Source organism: Corvus moneduloides, chromosome 11 (genome assembly GCF_009650955.1).
Source record: "Corvus moneduloides isolate bCorMon1 chromosome 11, bCorMon1.pri, whole genome shotgun sequence".
In the NCBI taxonomy this organism is placed as follows: Eukaryota; Metazoa; Chordata; class Aves; order Passeriformes; family Corvidae; genus Corvus; species Corvus moneduloides.
In genome coordinates this window covers 16242962-16263218 of record NC_045486.1, presented here as the reverse complement: position 1 = coordinate 16263218, position 20257 = coordinate 16242962, and the positions used below count along the sequence as shown (strand labels likewise).

General features: G+C 46.2%; 2 protein-coding genes across 3 annotated transcripts in view; one reads left to right on the top strand and one right to left on the bottom strand.

Annotated features, from left to right (window-relative positions):
• Nucleotides 1-2571: 2571 nt before the first annotated feature.
• Nucleotides 2572-4545, bottom strand: SMIM4 (small integral membrane protein 4). Of its 2 annotated transcripts, XM_032120508.1 has the most exons (3): nucleotides 4456-4545; nucleotides 4046-4222; nucleotides 2572-2917 (listed from the first exon to the last, which is right to left on the bottom strand). In XM_032120508.1, exons 2-3 carry the CDS (start codon nucleotides 4194-4196, stop codon nucleotides 2850-2852), a joined length of 219 nt encoding a protein of 72 aa, XP_031976399.1. In that variant the 5' UTR covers nucleotides 4197-4222; nucleotides 4456-4545; the 3' UTR covers nucleotides 2572-2849. The 2 variants fall into 2 exon arrangements, with proteins under 2 accessions (XP_031976399.1, XP_031976400.1); XM_032120509.1 differs by lacking the exon at nucleotides 4456-4545 and having other exon boundaries at nucleotides 4046-4382.
• Nucleotides 4546-4792: 247 nt separating this feature from the next.
• Nucleotides 4793-20257, top strand: part of NT5DC2 (5'-nucleotidase domain containing 2) — a 26251-nt gene continuing 10786 nt past the window's right edge. The window contains exons 1-5 of the mRNA XM_032120867.1: nucleotides 4793-5036; nucleotides 12252-12436; nucleotides 13166-13240; nucleotides 15061-15116; nucleotides 16808-16901. Coding sequence (XP_031976758.1) covers nucleotides 4793-5036; nucleotides 12252-12436; nucleotides 13166-13240; nucleotides 15061-15116; nucleotides 16808-16901 — 654 coding nt within the window. The remainder of the gene's footprint in view (nucleotides 5037-12251; nucleotides 12437-13165; nucleotides 13241-15060; nucleotides 15117-16807; nucleotides 16902-20257) is intronic.

The following is a 20257-nucleotide window of genomic DNA, read 5'->3' as shown; positions in this document are numbered from 1 at the left end:
GACCAGAGTGCAGGTACAGTCTGGATCTGTGCATTAAATCCAAAGTGAAAGCATGCCTCCACTGATGACAGGAAGAGTTTTGCTCCAAGGCAAAATTCCCCAATACATCAGATGGCTGTTACTTCCTTTGGCTGCATTTGAAAAGCTTGGACAAAACTCTGCTGCAGCCCTGTGCCAGGGAGGAGTGCAGGCTGGGCACAAACACCCTTCCTGAACTTCTTTCACCTCTTCCTTGGCTCACCCCGGGTTTTTCAGTAGACAGCTGCCTCCTTGTGTGCACAGCTGCAGGGGAATGATCAACAGATCCATTTTTTCCACAGACTCATCCTGGACTGGCGGTGAAGTTGTCCCCTCTCTGATGCTGGAGCAGTGAGCAGCACTGCTTGAATGTAGGTATCACTGTTTGTTTGCAGATGAGTTTTTACTGCTGCTGCCTTACTGAGTTGAAATTTTCCATGCTCGGTATCCATCTTGCCCTGACTTGCAGAGTTTGGAAAGCTTGCAGTAGGAATGCTTTGCTGGGTCTCACTCAGAAGCTGCTGCTGTGGCCATTGCAGAACACATGAAAACGCTGTTGGTCAGTGTGGAGCCACGCTCCAGGCGGACACCGGCTGAATTCCCTGCTGAATTCCCTGCAGGAGGAAGGGATGTGCTCAGCCCTGGAGCTGGCAAGGGCTTGGCAGGGCTAGAAGTGAAAGCTGTGACCCTGGCTCACTCCAGTAGCCTGGAACAACCACACGGTGTTCCCTGAGAGCTGAGCCAAAGGAGAACTCTTACTTCCCCCTGTTGTCCTTTGCCACAGCAGACGGATGGGAGGAAGCTGGAGGATGGGAAGGAGGCAGGGATATGAGTGTCAGATTACTGGGGAAGGCAAAGAGCACAGAACTAGGAGTCAGCAGGCATAAAACTGCAAAACCAAATGAAGACTTTGGTTATTGAAGATGGGGTGTAGATTAAAACTGATACTAAATCCCTGAGTGTGCTCAGCTCTGGAATGGGCTGAAATGCTGGAATGGGGCGTTGCAGCTATTCTAATTTCCAGCGTTAGTGAGAGACTGGCAAAATCTAAGAATGCTGAAGGGTCAGCACTAGTAAACACAAGGAGGATTGGAGACTGCAGTTCAGATTTCTAAATGTCAAGCTTCATATTCTGTCATAACAGATCTGTGTTGCCTGAAATGGTACAATGCCAACTTGGAGGATTTTATTCCTGCAGCAGTCACCAAGATCAGTAACCTGGAACTGCCTGACACCAGACCTCTTGTGAGTGACTGCAGCCTGTCTCCCTTTCTGTTTACCTGGCTAGAGACACCCCAGAGATTTTCCAGACATGCCTGGCACTCTCAGCTGCAAATGGGAAACAGGCACTGCTAAACAAGCGAGAGGTCTGAAGAGAGAACTGGGCTGGGCTCACTGCTGTCTGTGGAACACTCTGCTACTATTACAGGAGTGATTAAGGGAAGCCACAGGAAGTTTTCACATCAGGCTCCCGAGTCCTGCAAAATAACTAGGGCACAGGGCTTTTGCTTGAAAAAAAACCCCATATACTGAACAACTTATTTTTTCTATGAAAACAGAGCACAAGAGAGTTTCAAAAGGCTCAAGAAATAAAAGCAGATGGAGCTAAAGCTCAGCAATTTTCAAAATCTGTCTTTTTTATTATTGCTTTATTCCTTACTGCTACAGTCAGGATTGACTTCAGTGCGATGATCTGTGACTGCAAAAAGCAGCTTGTTCACGAGTTTTGGGCTCTACCTTGGAACCAAAGTCAAAGGTTATTATTCTGAAATAGAGCTTTCCTCAAGTGATTCACTTGCTGCTCAGTCAAAATTTGCAGTGACACAGTCACATAATTAATTCTGTCAGCTTTTATCTCTTGAAAACACAAGTAGCACTAATCCTCCAGATCAGGTCCTTGGAAGGCACAACATGAAGGTTCCCTTTGTTTGCAAGTGGAGAACCCGCACCTTGACCTCTACAGAACTGCCCTGTCTCTGCACTTGATGAAGACTTACAAAAGCTGTCAGGAGGTAGCACAGGAACAACTCTAAGGGCATGAACTCCCTTGGGGTTGTTTTTAGGCTGATCTTAAGAATTGGCTTCTTTGTTGCACCTTCAGCCTGCACCCCTACCCTCAGAAACAAAGCAATTTTATCAATGTAGGATCCTCAAGGATTACACTGCACCAGTGAACTCTGCTGGGATACAGCAGCCAGCCCCATTTTCCTGCCGTGGGGACAGGAGTCCTACCCCAGGACTCAGGGTTGCCAGGACTGACAACACACATTGCTCTGCTACCTATCAGACAGCCCAAACACACGGCTGACTTTCCAAGCACTGCGGGCTGAGCAAACACTGAACACTAAATCTGTGCTCTCTTTATCCAGTTAAAATTATGCCACACTGCAAAGAAAACAAATCAGCTGCCAGAGCAAGTCCAGTCAGTACAAAAGAAACCAACTCAAAATTACTATTTCCATTATGCTGAGATGGATGCACCGTGTAATGTTTGTTTCCCACTGGTCTTGTCACAAGGGGAGAGTTTCACCAAGCAAATAAAAGCAACAGCCAGACTGTTTACTCCGTTTAGTTTATTTAAAAGGACTGAGCAAACATTAAATTAGTGGCAGGGGCCCAAACACAATGAAATTTTCACTTGATTTAAATACAAATATTACAGATATGGAAGAACAAAACTGCCCAAACCATCTGAGTGTATTACACGAACGTGTGGATCACAGTTCATCTTGCAGAGCAAAACATCTTCCCTCACCATCAACGTGGCAGTGCTGCTGCTTTGGCATTTCTACATTTGAAGCACTCAGGAGCTCCCCCTTGAACCGTTTCAGCTAAAATTCCCCTTTCTCCATCCTTGCCTCATACAGTCTCTCAGATCGTTTCCTACGGTAAACATCATCTGCAGAAAAAGATGGGTTTTATTAGTTTCCCCAGTGCAGGATGGTGTTAAACACATGAATCCTGTCATCTCTCTTTAGACTTTTCAATCCAAACTTCTCTTGTAGCTGCTGACTGACAGGCAACTGGAAATTCAAGTCAACAGAAATCCCTAATACCACTTAAAATAGCTCATGTTCTCTCTCTCAAACAGGTTAAAGTTCTTCCCATCAGTCCCAATGAAATGTTTTTCTAGGAAAACTATGTTTCCAGTGCAATTCAGTCATTTCTTGTCTACTTTCCCACGAGGGTAATTAAAATTACAAATGCCCCAACTAGCTGAAGGGAAATTAAATTACAGGCATGAAGTCAATGCCTGAGGGCTTCCAGCTTAAGTATTTTAGTCTTTTTTATATAAACAAAACACAGGAATATTCCCACCTCTATGGTCTTCCCAGTCCTTCTTCCTGCCCCCCCGCTCCCTGATAAAACATACAGTTGAGCTGATCCTTTCAGTGTAGGACACAAAAGTTTCTAACAGGGTTTATTAAGGGGAAGAATGTCACATTACAAATAAATGCTTTAACTTATAGAAACCAGATGCCATTAGCGAAGTTCTCATGCGCCATTTTCATACTTATTTTTTTAGTTGTAAAAGTCACATTTCAGATGACCTCACACCTATGTTTAAATGCTGGTAAACCTCATGAGTATTTTTCAATGTAAAAAATCATCATGGAATCACAGAATGGCTTGGGTTGAAAGGGACCTTAAAGATCGCCCTTTCTGCTGGACCAGTTTTCTCCAAGCCCCGTCCAGCCTGGCCTTGAATGCTTCCAGGGATGGGGCAGCCACAGCTTCTCTGGGCAACCTGTGCCAGGGCCTCACCACCTTCACAGGAAAGAATTTTTTCCTAATATCCAATCTAAATATACCCTCTTTCAGCTAAAATTTTATTCAGTACCCTAAACCCAGGGGTTTTGTTTGTTTCTGCCCAGTGTTTCTGCTGGGGAGGCAGAGCCTGAAGTGCCGCATCCTGCCCGAGCAGGAGCAGAGTCTGAGCGCAGCTCGGAGCCCTGCAGGGGAGGACCGGAGGGCCTGGGCCGGGCCCCGCACACCCCGCCAGGGCCGGCGGGGACCCCGCACTCACAGAAGGTCTCTTTGCCGATGCGGACGTTGATCATGAACCACTCCATGGCTCCGCCGAGCACGAAGAAGAAAGGCAGGAACCTGTAAAAGCCAAAGCGCCGTTTCCCGGGCACCAGCTTCAGAAGGCGCTTCACCCTCTTGGTGACCAGCATGGCCGGGCGGCACTGGCGCCTTCGCCCTTCCCGGGCGGAGGAGAGAACAGAGGGGGGCGTGTGAGAGGCGGAACGGGACGTGCCGCAGTCACACCGTGACCGCAGCCGGTAGCGGGCGAGGAGCGGCCCCAGCCCGGGTCGGGCCCCGACCGAGCCCCGCAGCCATGGCGGCCCCTCGGCCCCGCCGCCCCCTCCCCTGGGGCGGGAACGCGCAGCCAATCAGGGCCGCGCCCGCCGCGCGCGACCCCGCGCCGCTCACCTCCCGCACGCGGGCTCCGCGCGCGGCCGGACGGAAGGACGGGGCGAGAGCCCACGTGACCCCCCTCGTAGCGCCTCGCCTGATTGGCCGGGGCGGGGCCCGGGGCGGGGCCTGAGCGGGGCTCGGCGCGGGGGAACCGTGAGGGGCCCCGGCTCCGCCCACCGAGAGCCGCCCTTGCCCGGCCTCTCTGGGCGGGACGCGGCCCGGCCCGGCCCCTCGCACCGGGGATTGGCCGCCCGGCGGTGCGGCCGCGGGCCGGGTAGCGCAGCGGAGCGGAGCGGAGCGGAGCAGCCCCAGCTGTGCGCGGTGCCCCGAGGCTGCGGTGTCCGTCTGGGCCATGGCGGCGCTGGGCTCGGCGGCGCTGCGGAGGGGCGGCGGCGCGGCCCCCCGGCTCCTCGCCGTGGCCGTGTCCTGCCAGAGCTGCCGGCACAAAGCCACCGGCGACGGTGGGCACGGGCAGCCCCGGGAGCAGCACCCGGCGGCCCCCGGCAGAGTCGGCAGCCAGCCCGTCCCGGCCGAGGGCGCCGACACCAAGACCTACCTGTGGGCCAGGTACCACGAGATGAAGAAGCTGGTCTACGGTAAGGGGGCTGCCACGTCCAGGGCCGGCCTTTCCATTCTTTTCTTTTCTCTCCTTTCTCTTTGCATTTCGGTGCCTTTCCTCGCCCCGCAGCCCTGGGGATGTCCCCGGGCTGTGCAGCTGCCGGGTTAGGAGCCTTTCTCCCCGGCGATGCCATCCACATCTTCCATCGCCCGTGACTCTCTGGGATGGTTTTATTTCACTGAAATCTTGATCTTCCTCTCCCCATTCTGGGCTTCCTTCTGTGCAGATTCCCCGGCTGGTCCCAGCGTCTCAGGACGTGCAGGGTGTATGGGACTTTTCATAACTGGCCTTCTTACTGTGGGCATTGTCACGGCAAATGGTCTAAATGAAGGGCTTGTTGCCTTTTTCTCCAGTTTGCCGTTGGCTGGCATACGGAATCGCGGTTGGACTAGGACAAATAGATGGGCATGCACAAGGGTGAGCCTGGAGAAGACTGATGCTGCAGCCCCTAGGATGTGTCCTGGTCCTGAGCTCAGTTTGTGTTCCACATGTGACACACCTTTTGCTCATGAGTGTGTGTGTTTTTGCTTCTTTGACCAAAAAGTTACCTGGCTCTGTCGGGTACTTTGAAATCTTGCCAAGCAAAGAGAAAACTCAGACTGCTCGCCAAATCTGTCTATGTGTAAAACAGGATTGTGGTCTTTTTGGCAGCAGCAGACCTCCACTGTATTAAACTCTCCTATAAATAGCTTTAATGACATGAGGGTAGGGAACTTTTTCCTGTTGGTTTCTTGATTCTTGGAATGCTGAAGGTAAGCACTGTAGAGACCTAGGAAGTGTGAGTTTGTGCCTGCTCTTACAGAACTCTCCGTTAGCTTTTATTTACCTGTGGGCTTGGATAAGGATGGCAGCCAGCCGTAGGCATCTGGAAAAGCCCTCTCCCTGTTCTGATATCGGCAAGGTCTGTCATTCCTTCCTCCCCCACCTTCCAGTACACTGGATTTGACGTAAAATCTGGAGTCCTTCATGATGCACAAATGTAAGGGAATTGTCTGCTGATCCATTAGGTGCTCAGCCTGCTGCATTCCAGGATGAGCCCTTCTTTCCCAGCGCCGTTGAAGGCAGTGCAGGGTGCTGACAGAGGACTGGAGCTTTGCTAACACCCTCCAAGGTCGAGTTGTGGTTTTAGCCCTACTGCTTGAAAGAAATTCCAACTTGCAATGCTCCTATTGCTGTTAGGACCTTGATATCCTCAAAGGCATTTTTTTCTTTTCCATAATGGGATTGAAACCATAAATGCAGATGTGTGTTAATAGGGTGTGTCATGGTCTCTTGGCAAAATGCTCGGTTTGCTTTGTGATAGATTGTGGAGTTTGCGTTTGCATAACTCTGGGATGCAAGAGATACCCTTTTTAAATGAGGTGGAGAAGTAATCAGCAGGAGTAAATGCAAAGTGAAGTCAGGTGAAGTAGCCCAAGTGTTACAGAGAAGACTCATCACAAACCTCCAGGTGGCCATCAGATGTGTTGAATAAGGCCTTCGTTATAAGGCCCTCGTTTGTTTAACGAATAGCTCTCCAAACTACAATTTCAAGACTGTGCTGTTATTCAAGTCTTGTTAGGAAGAGACAGAGTTGGTCCAAGTTGGTTTTAATCGTTGCTTTGATGACTAAACAGTTGTGCAAAATGTGGCATCAGTCTGTTCCTTCGTGCTTGATTTCTAACTCTGATGTGAAGGTGAATGTCTGTGCTTGGCTTCTCAGTACTCCCTAGCATTGAGTTTGGGCAGACTCCTCTGATGCCACCTTCTCCTTCCCCCTCTGAAACGCCACCTTTGTGCAGTCCTTTGTCCTGTGTTCTCGGTTATTGCCATTGGTTTGATGAGAGGTCTCTGCCAGGAGAATTTATTGTGTGTTTTCAGAGCAGCCCTTGCTTAGGACCGGATCCACGGAGCACTGTCGCATTTTTGCACGATAAATGCTGACTGAGTTGGACAGGGCAGGCTGTGCAGGATGAGCTTCTGTGCAGTAAAGTTCAGTGGAGGTGCAGGTTTGGTGGCCAGAGCACAGGCACAAGAAGTTCTCAACTCTGTGTAAACACATCTGTGCTCTGCCAGGCTTCAGTGAGGTGACACAAATGACAGCACAACATAGCTGTGTCCTCTGAGGTAAAATCTCTTCTCCGCGTTGACTCAAGAGAAGCTATTCTCTTCATTATCCCTCCTGCCTATTGCAACAATGACTCTTAGCACCAAATTTCGTTACCTCTAAAAATTTGAGGCACTTACTGTGCTTTTTTTTTCCTCTGGCAAAAGGAAAAGTACATTCACATTAGTCAGAGGGATGGAGTTGAGCAACACTTGCTGTTTTCTGATCTGATAAGTGTCAAGGAAGGCTGATAAGATCTCTCAGTAAGCTTTGAAGTCCTGCACTCTAGGAAACATCCAATTCTGAAGCAAGGGGACTGCCAAGCCGGTGAGGCTTTGGCTGTGAGGAAGTGTTTGTTTTTCCCTAGGTGCTCCAAATCTGTTAACAGCGGCTACACTAACTCAGCTTTCCTAGGGAACCTTTACAATATCTGCAAATATCTTGCCTCTGAGTGACAAGCTTGAGCATGGTTAAATGTGAGAACAGCCAGAACTGGAAGAGTGACCAGTTATGTAAACTTCCCAATTCTGCCTTTTTGGATATAACCCATTTTTTCTTGTGAAGAACTCTTGTAGCATTTCTCTAGTGCCTTTGTATATTTTAAAAATGTAATTTTGGAATGAAATTATATTTTCTAATATTGCTTTTAGTTAATGTAGATTTCATTGGCAGGAAATCCCAAAATATTTAGACACAATGGTGTAAATTCAAGGTCTTTTAATGTGGTTCATCTGAAATTAAATGGTCTTTAGATAATATTTTTCCCTTCCTACCCCATTGGTAGAAGCATCTACTTTGGCTGGTGGGAGTGCTTTGCAGGAAATGGCACAAAACAATACTTCAGAAGGATAAAGGGGTACTGTGAAGAGAGGAAAAGTAGCAGTTTGTCTTTAGCAAGCAACTCCCTGTGAACAAGGGAAACTTTTTGATTCATGAAGAACACGGAGGATGATGGCCATCTGCTTCTCTGTATCCTTCTTTTCCCTTTCTTACAAAGAAATTAGTACAGATGTCTGCTGTGTTGGACTTCTGGGAGTACAAAGGGTGTGAGAGATGGGAGCGAGTTGCCTTGTTGATGTATTATTCTTCACTAACATGCTGGATCTGAGGCTGAGAAAACAGGAGCATTTCTGCAGGATGCTGTTGGCACCACGGGAGCTCAGAAAAGCAGGAACCGTGCTTGGCACCTCCTGCCCAGAGCATTTTTCACATCAGAAGGGACCAGATGGTGTCTCTAGTGGTTTCTCGCAGTTAATTACCTGCTTTTGTTTCCATCTCTGCTCTCCTGTTGGGGGTTGAGGGTTATTGCTTTCTAACAATGTGGGTTATTGCCTGGGAAGAGACACCTGTGCTCTCATGCAGACAGTCTGATTTAAGCAGCTGTCCAAGTTCTCAGTGGTAAAATGAAGGACGTGTGTTTACTTTGCATTTACACCCAGGTGTAAAAGGTGCACGAGCTCAAACACGCTTTCTTGTGGTCTGCCTTTGCTGCTGAATTTCATCATGTGCCGTGGACATGCAGATACTTCCCTAAAAACCGTCGGAGTTGCAAACCGGAGCAAATTGTGCAAGCAGGCAGATTCCTGGGGCTGCATCCAGTGCAAGAGTGGCTTTTTCCACACCGTCCTCAGATGTGCTCACGCTGCTTCTGCCTTAGATCAGACTTCCTGGGTGAAGTGCTGAGTAGGCAGTGACTAACTGTGATGTTGTCTGCCTTTCTAGTTAGGACCCAGATGGAAAGAGTAGTTGAGATTATTACTCTTTTTTAATAATCAAAACTGCTCTTCATTTTGTTTTGTGCGGTTGTTTTCTTTAATTTATTGTATCTGTCCAGCAATCCATTACAGTGTCTTGGCAGAGGAAAAGCAGAAGTTATCGTTCTTGAAAAATGGCATCTTCATGAGCTTCTGGTGGGTGTCTGTTTGTTTTGATTTGACAATTGCCAGGAAATCTGAGACAAAGATCCCTGGCAGATTATGTGTGGAAAGTCAGCAGAGCAGCAGCGCCCAAGCCTGCAGCCCAGGACTTGATTAAGCTCTCAGGATTGGTAACCACCCAGGAGGTTATCTTTGAAAAACAAACAAACAAAACACCACAAAAAAGCAAACCAAACCCAAAACCAAACACAAACCAAGCTTCTTGGAACCTGGCTTAGTAACCCTGAGGCATCTTTGGGCTCATGTATTGAAACTGATTTTGTGAGTGCTCCCAGTTTGTGTCTTCTCCCTGCTGTAGTTGGAACCTACATGGAGACTGCATGAGTTTAAGGAGGAGATGGAGACCTGCAGCTCTGTTGAGGAGGGTGCTGCAAAAGGACGTTTACACTGAGACAAACATGCATCATGAATGTCTAGACTGAACCTCAGAGCTTTCCTCCTTCCTGGAAGAGCAGTGACTTTGAAATTACTGTAAATTAAAGATGTAGGATGATGGGGTGGACAGAGCAAGCTGCAAGTTGTGAGTGATGTGTAGTAGGAAACACAGCAAGGAGATGTGTGGTGCTTGGGGAAGGGTATGTAGGGAACACGTTGTGTGTGAAAATCATTTTGGCTGGTGTGTGCACCCTTTTTCAGCCCTCATGAGGTAAGAGAGAACATGCTATGTAAGTGACTGACGAAATATGGGTGGGGAAAAATGACCTGGGCAAGAGGCTGTGAGAGGACAGCAGAGAGGCTCTGTACATTTGAGGCTGGCAGGGGAGAGCATTGCTTCACTCAGTGGGTCTAAATGTACTTCATAAATCGTGCTGTGGCACAGTAACTGCTTATGCTTCTGATCACAGATAGGACTTGCTTGGTGAAGCTCAGACTACCCTCTCCTTATTACAAAATCCTACTGCTCCCTTAGTTTTTCCTGATGGTATTTTTGCAAAAGTTGTGGCTGGTATGTGTGGTTGAATCTAGAAGGTTCTCTTGTCTTCTGTGAAAAGAGAGGTGGGGTTCAGGCAATGGTATTTTGTGATGCTCTCAGGCTATCAAAATGTGTTGTCCTGAATCTGTTAGCAAAAGGGGAATGTTGGAAGAACTTGACTTCTCTGTAGGGAAACTGTAGCAGCAAGTTGGTTGCATTTGTCATAAAAAGAAAAAAGGGCTTTAATAGAAGAGGAAAGCCCTGCACGTTTCCCCTGAGATGTGATTAAGGTTGTGTCATCATTTTCCTTGTGAGGAAGAAAAATAACACCCAGCAAATCCCAGTGTAAGTTTAGAAAAAGGTCTTTCCACAAGTTGACTGGAGGTGAGGACAGGAAGTGGAGCTCTGTTTGTTTATGGTGCAAAGATCATGTATGATGAAAGGATTAAAGTTGTGATCATCTGAATCCTATTTACATTTCCCATCTTTTAAAATCTCGGTGGAAAGTACTTGGAATGCATCCGCTTTCCTAAGCTTCTTCCAGGAACTTTGCCACCAGCAGAGCACTGACAGAGAGCTTTTGTTCCTGACGTGTAGCCAGCAAGTCAGCCCTCCTGCCTTAATATACTGCTTTATTTTCTAGTGATTCCTCTCCACATGGTTTGGTGAATTGCCTTTGAAAGCCAAATGGAAGTCAGTTAGGAGAGAAGGATGGGTATGTTTTGTAACACAGTGATTTTTTTTCCCCCTGAAAAAGAAACATTTTGAAATATTTGAATCTATTTCTTTGGTTACCTCTCTGAATTAGTGGTCACAAATGTACTGAAGACTTTTGCCTAAATTCTGGTATAATTCCAGACAAAATCTTTCTTGGGAAGGGCTGGTATCTCTTTCTAATAATGTGGTTCTTGTCCTAGACACAAATGGAAGTTGGTTTTATAGCAAGGAAACACTAAAGAACCAGGACAGGGATTCTTGCTAAAAGCCAAAAGTTAAAGTAGGAAAAGAAAAAAATCCTACCCACTGATGCTGAGTAGGATCTGGAAAATGCCTGCACTTTTTCTATCATTCAAAGAGAAAATTACCCATCTTTGAGGAGGGAGAAAATGTCTCCTTCCCCTCTGTCCCCCAGTGTGGTTGTGACCAGGCAACCTACTACAAGGAACTATTCTTATCGCTCTTTCTTGGAAGGGACAGTTCTCATGGAATGGGAAGCCTGTGGGAAGATCTGTTCCTGCCTCTCCCATTGCAGTGGAGCAAAAGCTCTCCTCTCTGGACTAGCTCTGGAAAGGGATATATATATATATATATATATATATATATACACACACACACACACATATATATATATACATACACACACACATATATATATATGTACACACACACATATATATATATGTACACACACATATATATATATACAGGTAGTTCAGCTGCTTGCTCACTTAACCCCATTTTCTCAGTGGTCAGTGCTATTCCCAAGCATCTTGAACAGTAACCCTGCTTTGCAGTGACAAACCACATGCAAGGACTCAGCTGTTTCCACAGCTGTTTATCAGAGGAAAGCAGATAACTTGTTGCTATCAGCACTGCATGCTCCAGGAGCATAACTTACTTTTTACATGCTGGTGTTTGTTCAAAACCTTGTTTTATCCTGCCCATTAATACAAAAATTTAAAAAGTCCTAGTGGTACTTGCAGGGTTTCTCTGTGAAGTCTGGTTGTCTCTGTGAGAAACAAAAAATGCCAAAAAACAAACCTCAAAATTTCTGATTTGGAGTAATCTAGACTTTTCCAAGAGGAGAGTTAGCCTGTTTGCTTGTGCAAGTTCTAAGTGAGGGGTGTGTGTTTTTCTGGTGATTTATCACAGCTACCTTTCACACTGAAGCCTGCAGAAGCTGCAGCTGCTCTGAGATAGAAATTTGACACTACAAAACCTCGGGTTTGCTTTGCTTCATGTAGGCCAGAGACCAGGGAACATTGTTTTGCAGCTTCCTGACACAAAAGGTTAGTCTTACTGTGCAGATGGATAGACAGCATTATCTCCAGGTGCAGCCAGAGGTTTGCCAGAGGTTTCACAGTGTTTTTTCACAGGGAGATTGAGTGAGTTAACGGCAGCAGCCTTCAGCAGCAGCTCTGTCCTCCTTTGCTGCTGCTGTGTGGCATTTCCAGCTGCTGTCAGGTCCAGAAGAAAATGTCTAAACTTCAGTGATCGTCTCAGTTTCTCTAACCTCTCCCCTTTCCCTTCTCTTAGATCTCCTTCCACCAGGAGTCTGCAATCTCCTCAACCCTGCCGCCATCTACGCTAACAATGAGATCAGTCTGGGAGATGTGGAGATCTATGGCTTTGACTATGATTACACATTAGCACAGTATTCTAATTTACTACACTCCATGATTTTCAACACTGCCAGAAACATCCTAATAGAGCAATTCAAGGTAATGAGGTGCTAGGAGTTTCCACTCAATTAAGCTTGCTGCTGTCTTTGCAATGCTCCAGACATGCTTGTGCAGGCATTGTGCATGCATGTCAATTACTTGATTTATTGAGGTAAATTTAATGTTTCACAATCTTTGATTGCAGACTTAATTTCCTTTGAGATAATTTAACATGATGTATACTCCTGGGGTTTTATAAATGTGGAGTGGGAGCCTTAGTCTAGAAAAGCTCTGGTCAGTTGTACTCAACTATGGAAATAATGCCTACAGAACTACTGGTTAGAGGTGCACATGGTGGATAAGCATAAACCATGGGCCAACACCGAAGCTGTGAAGGACTTGACACATGCTGGTTGATGGGATGATGCCCTAGAACATGTCCCAGATCAGACACCCTGTTTGCAATGGGTGACTGCTCTATGCATTTTTTCTCATCGTGTCTTTCTGTTTAGAGGCGCTCTGCAGTGCCAAGCTTTGCCAAATATATGCATTGAGTGGAGCTTACAAGAAGTGTCCTCACTGCCTCAGTGAATCTGATGGCTTTTCACTACTGTCCCTTACATGAGACAAACTAGTTTTGGATATCTTGATCCTTTGTCTTACTCCATTCATCCATTTTCTTTGTTAAAAGGGCAAAATTAGGCAGCACTAAACGAGCTCAACAGGTGAAATGATTTTGTTAATTATCCAGTGCTTATGCTCTAATGATGTCACTGTTTGTCTTCCCAGTATCCAGAAGGGCTTGGGAAGTATGACTACATTCCAGGGTTTGCCATACGTGGGCTTCACTATGATGTACAAAAGGTAAGCTGTACAAAGTTCACTCTCCTGGGCTTTGTCTTCTACTGTTACATTTTTAGTGGAAATACTTCGTCATTGCTTGCAATAACATCTATCACCAAATTACCAGTGAGTCTGTGTGGCTGTGCTTTACACTACTTGGGTTCTTCCCCAAGGAAAGATGTTTATTGTGCCAGCCTGACCTCCAGCAGAATGGGACATTCTAGCAAAGGCCTCTGGTAAACAGCCTAGCCAATTTAAAAGTCAGTTCGTTCCACAGGCTAATTAATAGAAAACTGAGCTTGTTTGTGTGATTGTTTCTGTCTTTCAGGAAATTTAAACAGCAAAACTCAATCCTGCATCTACAAGTACTTGCCAGGAGCAGAGGCATAATGTCTTCCTCCAATAATAGAAATGACTTGTCAGGAGAATGCTTTAGGAAGCCTTCCCCACCCCCTACCCCGAATAATAGGACTGTCTGGAATAAGATCCAAGCTACTTGAGATGCATGCTTCTTAGGAACACAGGCAAGCAGAGTGCAGGCATTAGCTTTAACCCTTTTCAGTGCTTTGGACTGATTCCCTGAAAGCCTGATGCCCAGTGATGTCATGCTGGCTGCTGCAGCCAGGCAGTCAGGTGGGAGCACAGCAGAGAAAGTTGCTTCACTGGTGTAGCTTTCTCTTACGTTGAGTTTGAGCAAATTCAGGGAAGAGGCAGTGCAGGCTGGAATGAGTGTGCTGTTCTCCAGCAGGAGGGAAAAAAAGAGAATGAAGGAAAAAACTACAGAGATTTTCTGTCTTTTGTCCTAACTGTGATGACAGCATGGCAGCAGACCACTCACGCCTCTGGCCTTATAAAACAAGAAGTAGATCTGTGGGAAACTGAAGGTTCTTTCTCTGTTTAAATCTTTGGCTGGTATATCTGAGAAGCACAGGCGAGTGGCCTGGCCAAGCAAAGCACCCTTTGAGTGAGTAGAAAGTAGAGAACTCTCTTTTCTCAGGATCGGAGTTCGTAAACCACACAGAAATCTAGGTTGTGCCTGTCTAAGTAAAACTTCCAGCATATTTGCCTGCACTCCTCACGGATTACTGGGAGGTCTGCCCACAGTGTAGCAAGATGCACTGATATGGTATCCTGATGAAAGAAGTTTGATGCTGTGTTCCTTGTGCAAGCTCAGAGTGATGTGGGTTTAGTGTGAGGCTGCTTTCCATGCCCAAGGACTTGTGTTACAGCTTCAGAATGATGGATGGAGGAGAAGGGATGACTCATGATTAGGGGAGTCTGATAGTAAAAATGCAAAGAAAGCTCTAATGTTACCAGCCTGGTGTGCTCCTGAACATCTTTCCTTCAATGTCTTTTACTGGGGAGGGGAGAGCTCTTGTGTGAGGAAAATGACTGGGTGCAGCTGTGCTCAACTAAAACTTGCCCATTTAGTTCTGCTTAGGATAAATGTGGGGAGAAATAGATCTCTTGTGCACACAAAGCTCCTTTGGAATGTGTGTTTTCTTGGAAGGGAGGTAAGAATAGACTGACTTGAGTCACAGAAACATTGTTGTCCCTGTTTTTCAACTGCATCCCTGTCTACAAACAGGGATGTAACAGACTTTGGCTCATAGAAAGATGGTCTTTTCCCAGAGAGGCCAATAAAAAATCACAGTATGAATAAGTGTGTCTAAAAGTACCTGGAGAATAAGTGCTGCCTAAAGTACATAGATGTGGGATGTTCATACTGAACTTTATTTTCTGAATGTCATTTGTGTGGAACTTTAAACTTTAATAAGGCTTCAGTGTAAAATTTTAACAGTAACCCAATTCTAACAGTAAATATCTCTCCCTTATCACAGAGTCTTCTCATGAAGATCGATGCTTTCCATTATGTCCAGCTGGGGACAGCATATAGGTCTGTCAGTTCTGAAAATCATTTTCTAAAAGCTCATATATGCCAAGGTGGTTTTCTACATCTGAGTGTACGTTCATAGCATGTGGTGTTGTGTTTCTTTCCTGAGCAGAGCACAGTCTTGTCTGGCTCATCCTGTTTGCTCTTGCTTCAAATGCTTACCTGGCATATAATTGCAGGGAGTTATTTTTTCTCAAGCATTTCAAGCCAAGTGTGGGTGGGAAGACCTGGAGCTTTTTGTAATGGTTAATAGCACATCTGGTCACGTACACTGTGTGGTGTCTGAGCTGCAGCTACAGCATGGCTGGGTTAGCACCTGAGAGCAAACAGAGCCACTAGGAAAGGGCTCCTCTGTATGTGGTTCACACATGGGCCTGTCTTCTCCAGGCAGGAGTGCTCTGCTGTGCCTTGGAAAGTGGTCTGGGTGTGCAAATTACATCTTAAAGCAACACAGACATGCCAATAAAGTAATAATGCATCAAAATCTGGGCTCACTTTGAGACCTAGGTGGTCCTGTTTTTCCTTTAGCTCTTCAAGAAGAGCTGGGTGTGCTTTGGAATAAGTGGCTGAAACAGTGCAGAGGAAATTTTCCTCCAAAGAGTTGTGAGACTGGAGACTGAGAAAACACCTTGCCCCAAAGAGTAGGGTTGGTGTGTAAGATGTAGTAATTTATAGATAGCAGTAGCAAAGCTTCTGTAAATCCTGTGTTGTATTTCCTGAGCATGGAAGCCAGTGTGGTTTTTTTTCTTGATCTCTGCCCTTTTGCTGTTAAGCTTCAGTAAACACTCTAAGAATATTAAGAAGGGAGTTTCATAATCAGAGAGAATTGGCTTCTCTGAGTGCCAGCTTGGGGGGTTGAGGGGAACAGAGGGTTTGTAGTGCTCCATATTTTACTTCAGCTTCATAAAGAGATTTTTAGTGAAAACACATTTAATTTTTTTTTTCCCTAGTGTCCTTTAGTAACTCTTTTTTGGAGTGTCCTTCTAAACTGTCCTTTGCTTTTGAGCACAACTGAGGCAACACTTAACTTCTTAGATGCTGTATCATAACTGAGTAGAAAAGGAGAAAGGGAAAGTTGCTGACTGCTTGAGCAAAGAGTCATCAAAGTTGTGCAAGAGGCAAAACCTGCAGCAGCCAGATAACCTGGTGTTATGAACTGCACAGCTCAGCCATACCTCTGGTTTTGGTGTTTTGGGGAAAAACAGCTTTCTGTGTTGAATGGTCTTAGTCAAGATCTTGTTCTCTTTAGGAAAACTGAATAAGAAGGAAACCCCACTTCCAGCAAACCCTTTTCCTACACCTTTTCATTAAAAGTGATGTACCTCATGGAAGCAACATCTCCAAACCAAGTTAGTTACCCAGTGCTGCCTAAGTCAGGTCGTGGGGCTGATTTGGTGGGGCAGTCCTGTCAGCAGATTGACAGCAGACAGAGAAAAGCCTCTGGCTGGACTCTGCTGGAATGTGGATAAAGCCCCTCAATTAACTTGTAGGAGCAAACGAGGTATCTGAAGAATGTCTTGGGAAAGATTTTATGTGAATCTTTAGAGCTGTCAGGCTCTCTGCCTGTCTCTTTTGGGCAAGAGGAATTAGTGAGATTTTAAAAAGAGCCTGTTTGCCCCATCCTGTTTTTCTCTACTGTTTGTAGCACTGTGCAGACTGGTGATTATTGACAAACTGTGTTGTTTTGTGTCTAGAGGGCTCAAACCGGTGCCTGATGAAGAGGTGATCGAACTCTACGGTGGTACCCAGCACATCCCCCTGTACCAGATGAGTGACTTCTATGGCAAGGTATTGTAAGCCCTTGGCTGCTGGGATGCAGCAGCAGCTCTTTGAACAGCTTGGAAAACAGAGGGAATTGTATGCGCATGTAAATGACTGCAGCCTCCCTTGGAAAGGCTCGGTCCCTAGTGAGCTGCAGTGTGTGTTTTTGTTCTAGTGGGAATATGCCCCAGAGGTTATTTAGCAGTTTAGCATCTGAAAGACATCTGCAAAGCATTTCTAAATACCGCGGCTATTGGCCTAGAGCTGAATGGCTTTGAAGACTGACAGGGAGATGTTCCCTGCTTGTTCCCTGGCCAAATCTAGCTCTGAAGCTACCGGGGCAGCCTGCAGTGCTCCTGTTTGCAGTGAGCTATTCGGGAGGGGGTCTCTGTGTGTAGCTGTAGGGTGCTTGCAATGCCTTTCTTTCTCTCTTTGGTTTTGGGTACGGTTTTTTCCCCTTCATGTAAAGGATTGCCTCCTCCACACTCCTTCAGAACTGCTCAGGGGGTATTATTAATAGGGTTGTCATCCATGAGTGTAGGGGGTAGTAAAGTACTGACATTCTGTCTGTAGGAGCTGTAAAAATCCTTTGGTTGCCTGAACTAGAGGAAGTTAGGAGAGATTTTTCTTCCTTGACTGTCTCATGTGGTGCAGTGGCCAAGCAGGACCCTTCACATCCCTTCTCCCAGAACTGCTTTGTTTCTTGCCTTAGTTCTGGTGCCTTAGGGGAAGCTGGAAGGAGAATGGCACATTTCCTCTGGTAATACCCCTGTGAGTCTGCTCTGTGAAGTCTCCAGCAAGGTCACTTCTTGATTTTTCTCTTTTTCTCTTGGGAACAATTAGTCTTAGTAGTTGCTTTCTTAATAAGTATATACTCTGTTTATAGCTCAATGACGTTTCCAGCTTTGAAATAGGACATTTCTGTTTAGAATTTGGTATCTGTCTGTAAACTGCCCTCGATTAGCCTCCTCCTGTGCAATTCTCCTCACTCCTGCCAAACTTGAGATGATTTCACCTTTCTTTTTAAATAATTGTGAACATGAAACCTGCTTCAAGTTGTGGCCTTCTGTAGGACCAGGTGCTCATGCTGAGGTGCTGCTTTGTACATACCAGGTGCTTTCTTCTTTCCTGTAGTTGGTATTGAAAAATTTGAGGTAACATCTGGCCACAGAAGAAGAGATACCAGCTTAGTCTTTGTGAAGAGGTGAATCTCCTCTCCTAGTAATGTGATAGACTCCATGAACTAATAGGTGGATCCCAAAGAGAAAGAAAGTATTTACAACTAATGATATTTGCATTCAGCAATGTCCACTCAACCTCTGCCACTAAGTGGGACATATTTTCCCACATCAGTGAGAAAGATGAAGCAAGGGTTAATGTGACTGCTGGTGTGAGCAAGTGCAGTGAACTGGTGAGGAGTGAGCCTTTAATAGGGGTCTTGGATTTGTTCTCCTTAGTCTGCCATGCTGATATTGCTGTATGGGCACCAGGAAGGTTGCTAACAGGCAACAAGAGAAGTGGGACCGATACGGCTGAAGTGTGTAAATACTCTCCCTTAAGGGTTTTCCTGATTCTCTGTTAGCAGGAGTGTGTGGACAGCTGCATCCCAACACCTGCAGTAGATGGGCACAGATCTTGCCCAGGGTTAGACACTGTAGCTGGGGTGGCTTTACATGTGATGGCCTGTAATGAGGGTGGAGAACTCATGAGTGTTGTGGAGAAAGCAGATGTAACATTCTGAAAGCACAGTCCAATTTTCATCATGGCTCCTGTCACTATGGCTAGGGAATTCAAGGCCACTAAAGGGAATTGGGAGAGGTTGGATTTGCCTTCTAGGAAAATGGCACAGGCTCAAAAATGAAATCAGAGCTGACAAGGTAAATCTTTGCTGTTAACACTGAACATTTACTTGTCTCTTCTCTTGAAAGGTAGGACAGGTCATTGCTCTGCTAAATCCTGTACCTAGTTATTTCAGTAGGAACTGCTTTTGTCCCTCTTGCTTCTTTCCCAGAATCTCTGAACAGGAAAAAAGGTGGAGGCTGTTTGCAGGAACTTTTGGTTTTGCTATGGGAGAAATATTCCCTTAGCAACCAGACTTCAAAATGGACAGAAGTGCTGGGAGGGTTCAGAGTATCCCTAAACAGCACCACCATGTGTGGTATGTGGCCCTTTGTGCTGTCGTCTTCTGTAGGTGAAATTGTCCTGTGCTGGGTGGATGGAAGTTGTATAACCCTCAGCACACCAGCACAGCTTTTGATTGCAGCATTTTTTGGTAATGCAACTCAGGCAAAATGCTGTCTGTTGTTCCTTTGCCCTTTTGACCTCCATTTGTATTGCCTTTAGATAGGGCTGCAGAGGGCTGGTCTTGTGCCACCCTTACCCAACCAGACTAAATGGGAGGTGTTCTCTTGTTACATCCTGGCATGACAGGGCCACACTTTTGTCATTAGGCAGCAGGGGCCCTGTCAGCTTCCACCATCTGCACCTTCTGTGGTTTTCTGGATGCTGCTTTCATGTCTGTCTTTCACACAGCTCTAATAAATGCTTTCTGAAGTGGGCCAGTATTATCCTACAGCATTGCAACTTCGCAGCTGTCAGTCCTGGATTGCTCAAAGCTCATGCACAGGCAGGATAGAACTGGATTGCCAGGGCACTGCTGATGACCAGGTTCATGGGAGGTCTGTGTGCTTTCCCTATATGGGGCCTTAGTAACTGTCCCCATATCTGGTCTGGAACTTTATCGATGGCAGATGAAAAAATTGATCCCAGCTTCATCTTGCAAGTGAGACTCACTGCAGTCCTCTGCACAGGTGGTACATACAGAATAAGCAAAGTTCATTTTATTGGAAGCTCTCTCTGGAGCCAAAGTTGGCTCTTGGCCTGCTGATAGGTTTGTGATTGATGTGTGTGAGAGCTGCAACTTTGCCTAATGCAAGGGAAGTTATTCCTTGGTCAGGATTTAATTGTCCATTTCCACTTGACTTGGGTGGGCTGGAGCTGGTTTTCCTCTGGGTTTTCTGTAGTGACAGACAGGCATTGACAAACAGCTTGTCTTACACTGCCTTGTGAAACCTCACTGGAACGTGGTTTGAGCAGCTTTGATGCCCTGTGTCACAGCCTGGCTCAGATGAGCAAAGGGACATCTTCAGCAAGGCCCTTGTCTGCTGCTGTAGCAGAGCTTTGTCTGTTGGCACCCTTATTAATGCCAAGAGTCCAAGTGGGAAGCAGAGGATGAAATAAAAATGTCTGGGACTGACTTCCTGCTTCCTCCATCTTCACCCTGTGGTATTAAAGATGCTGGGTTTGTTCAATGATTTATGTGAGGGAGACACCTCTCTTTCTTCAAGGTTAGTGTTTTGGTGGAGAAGAGAGGGCTACTGGCT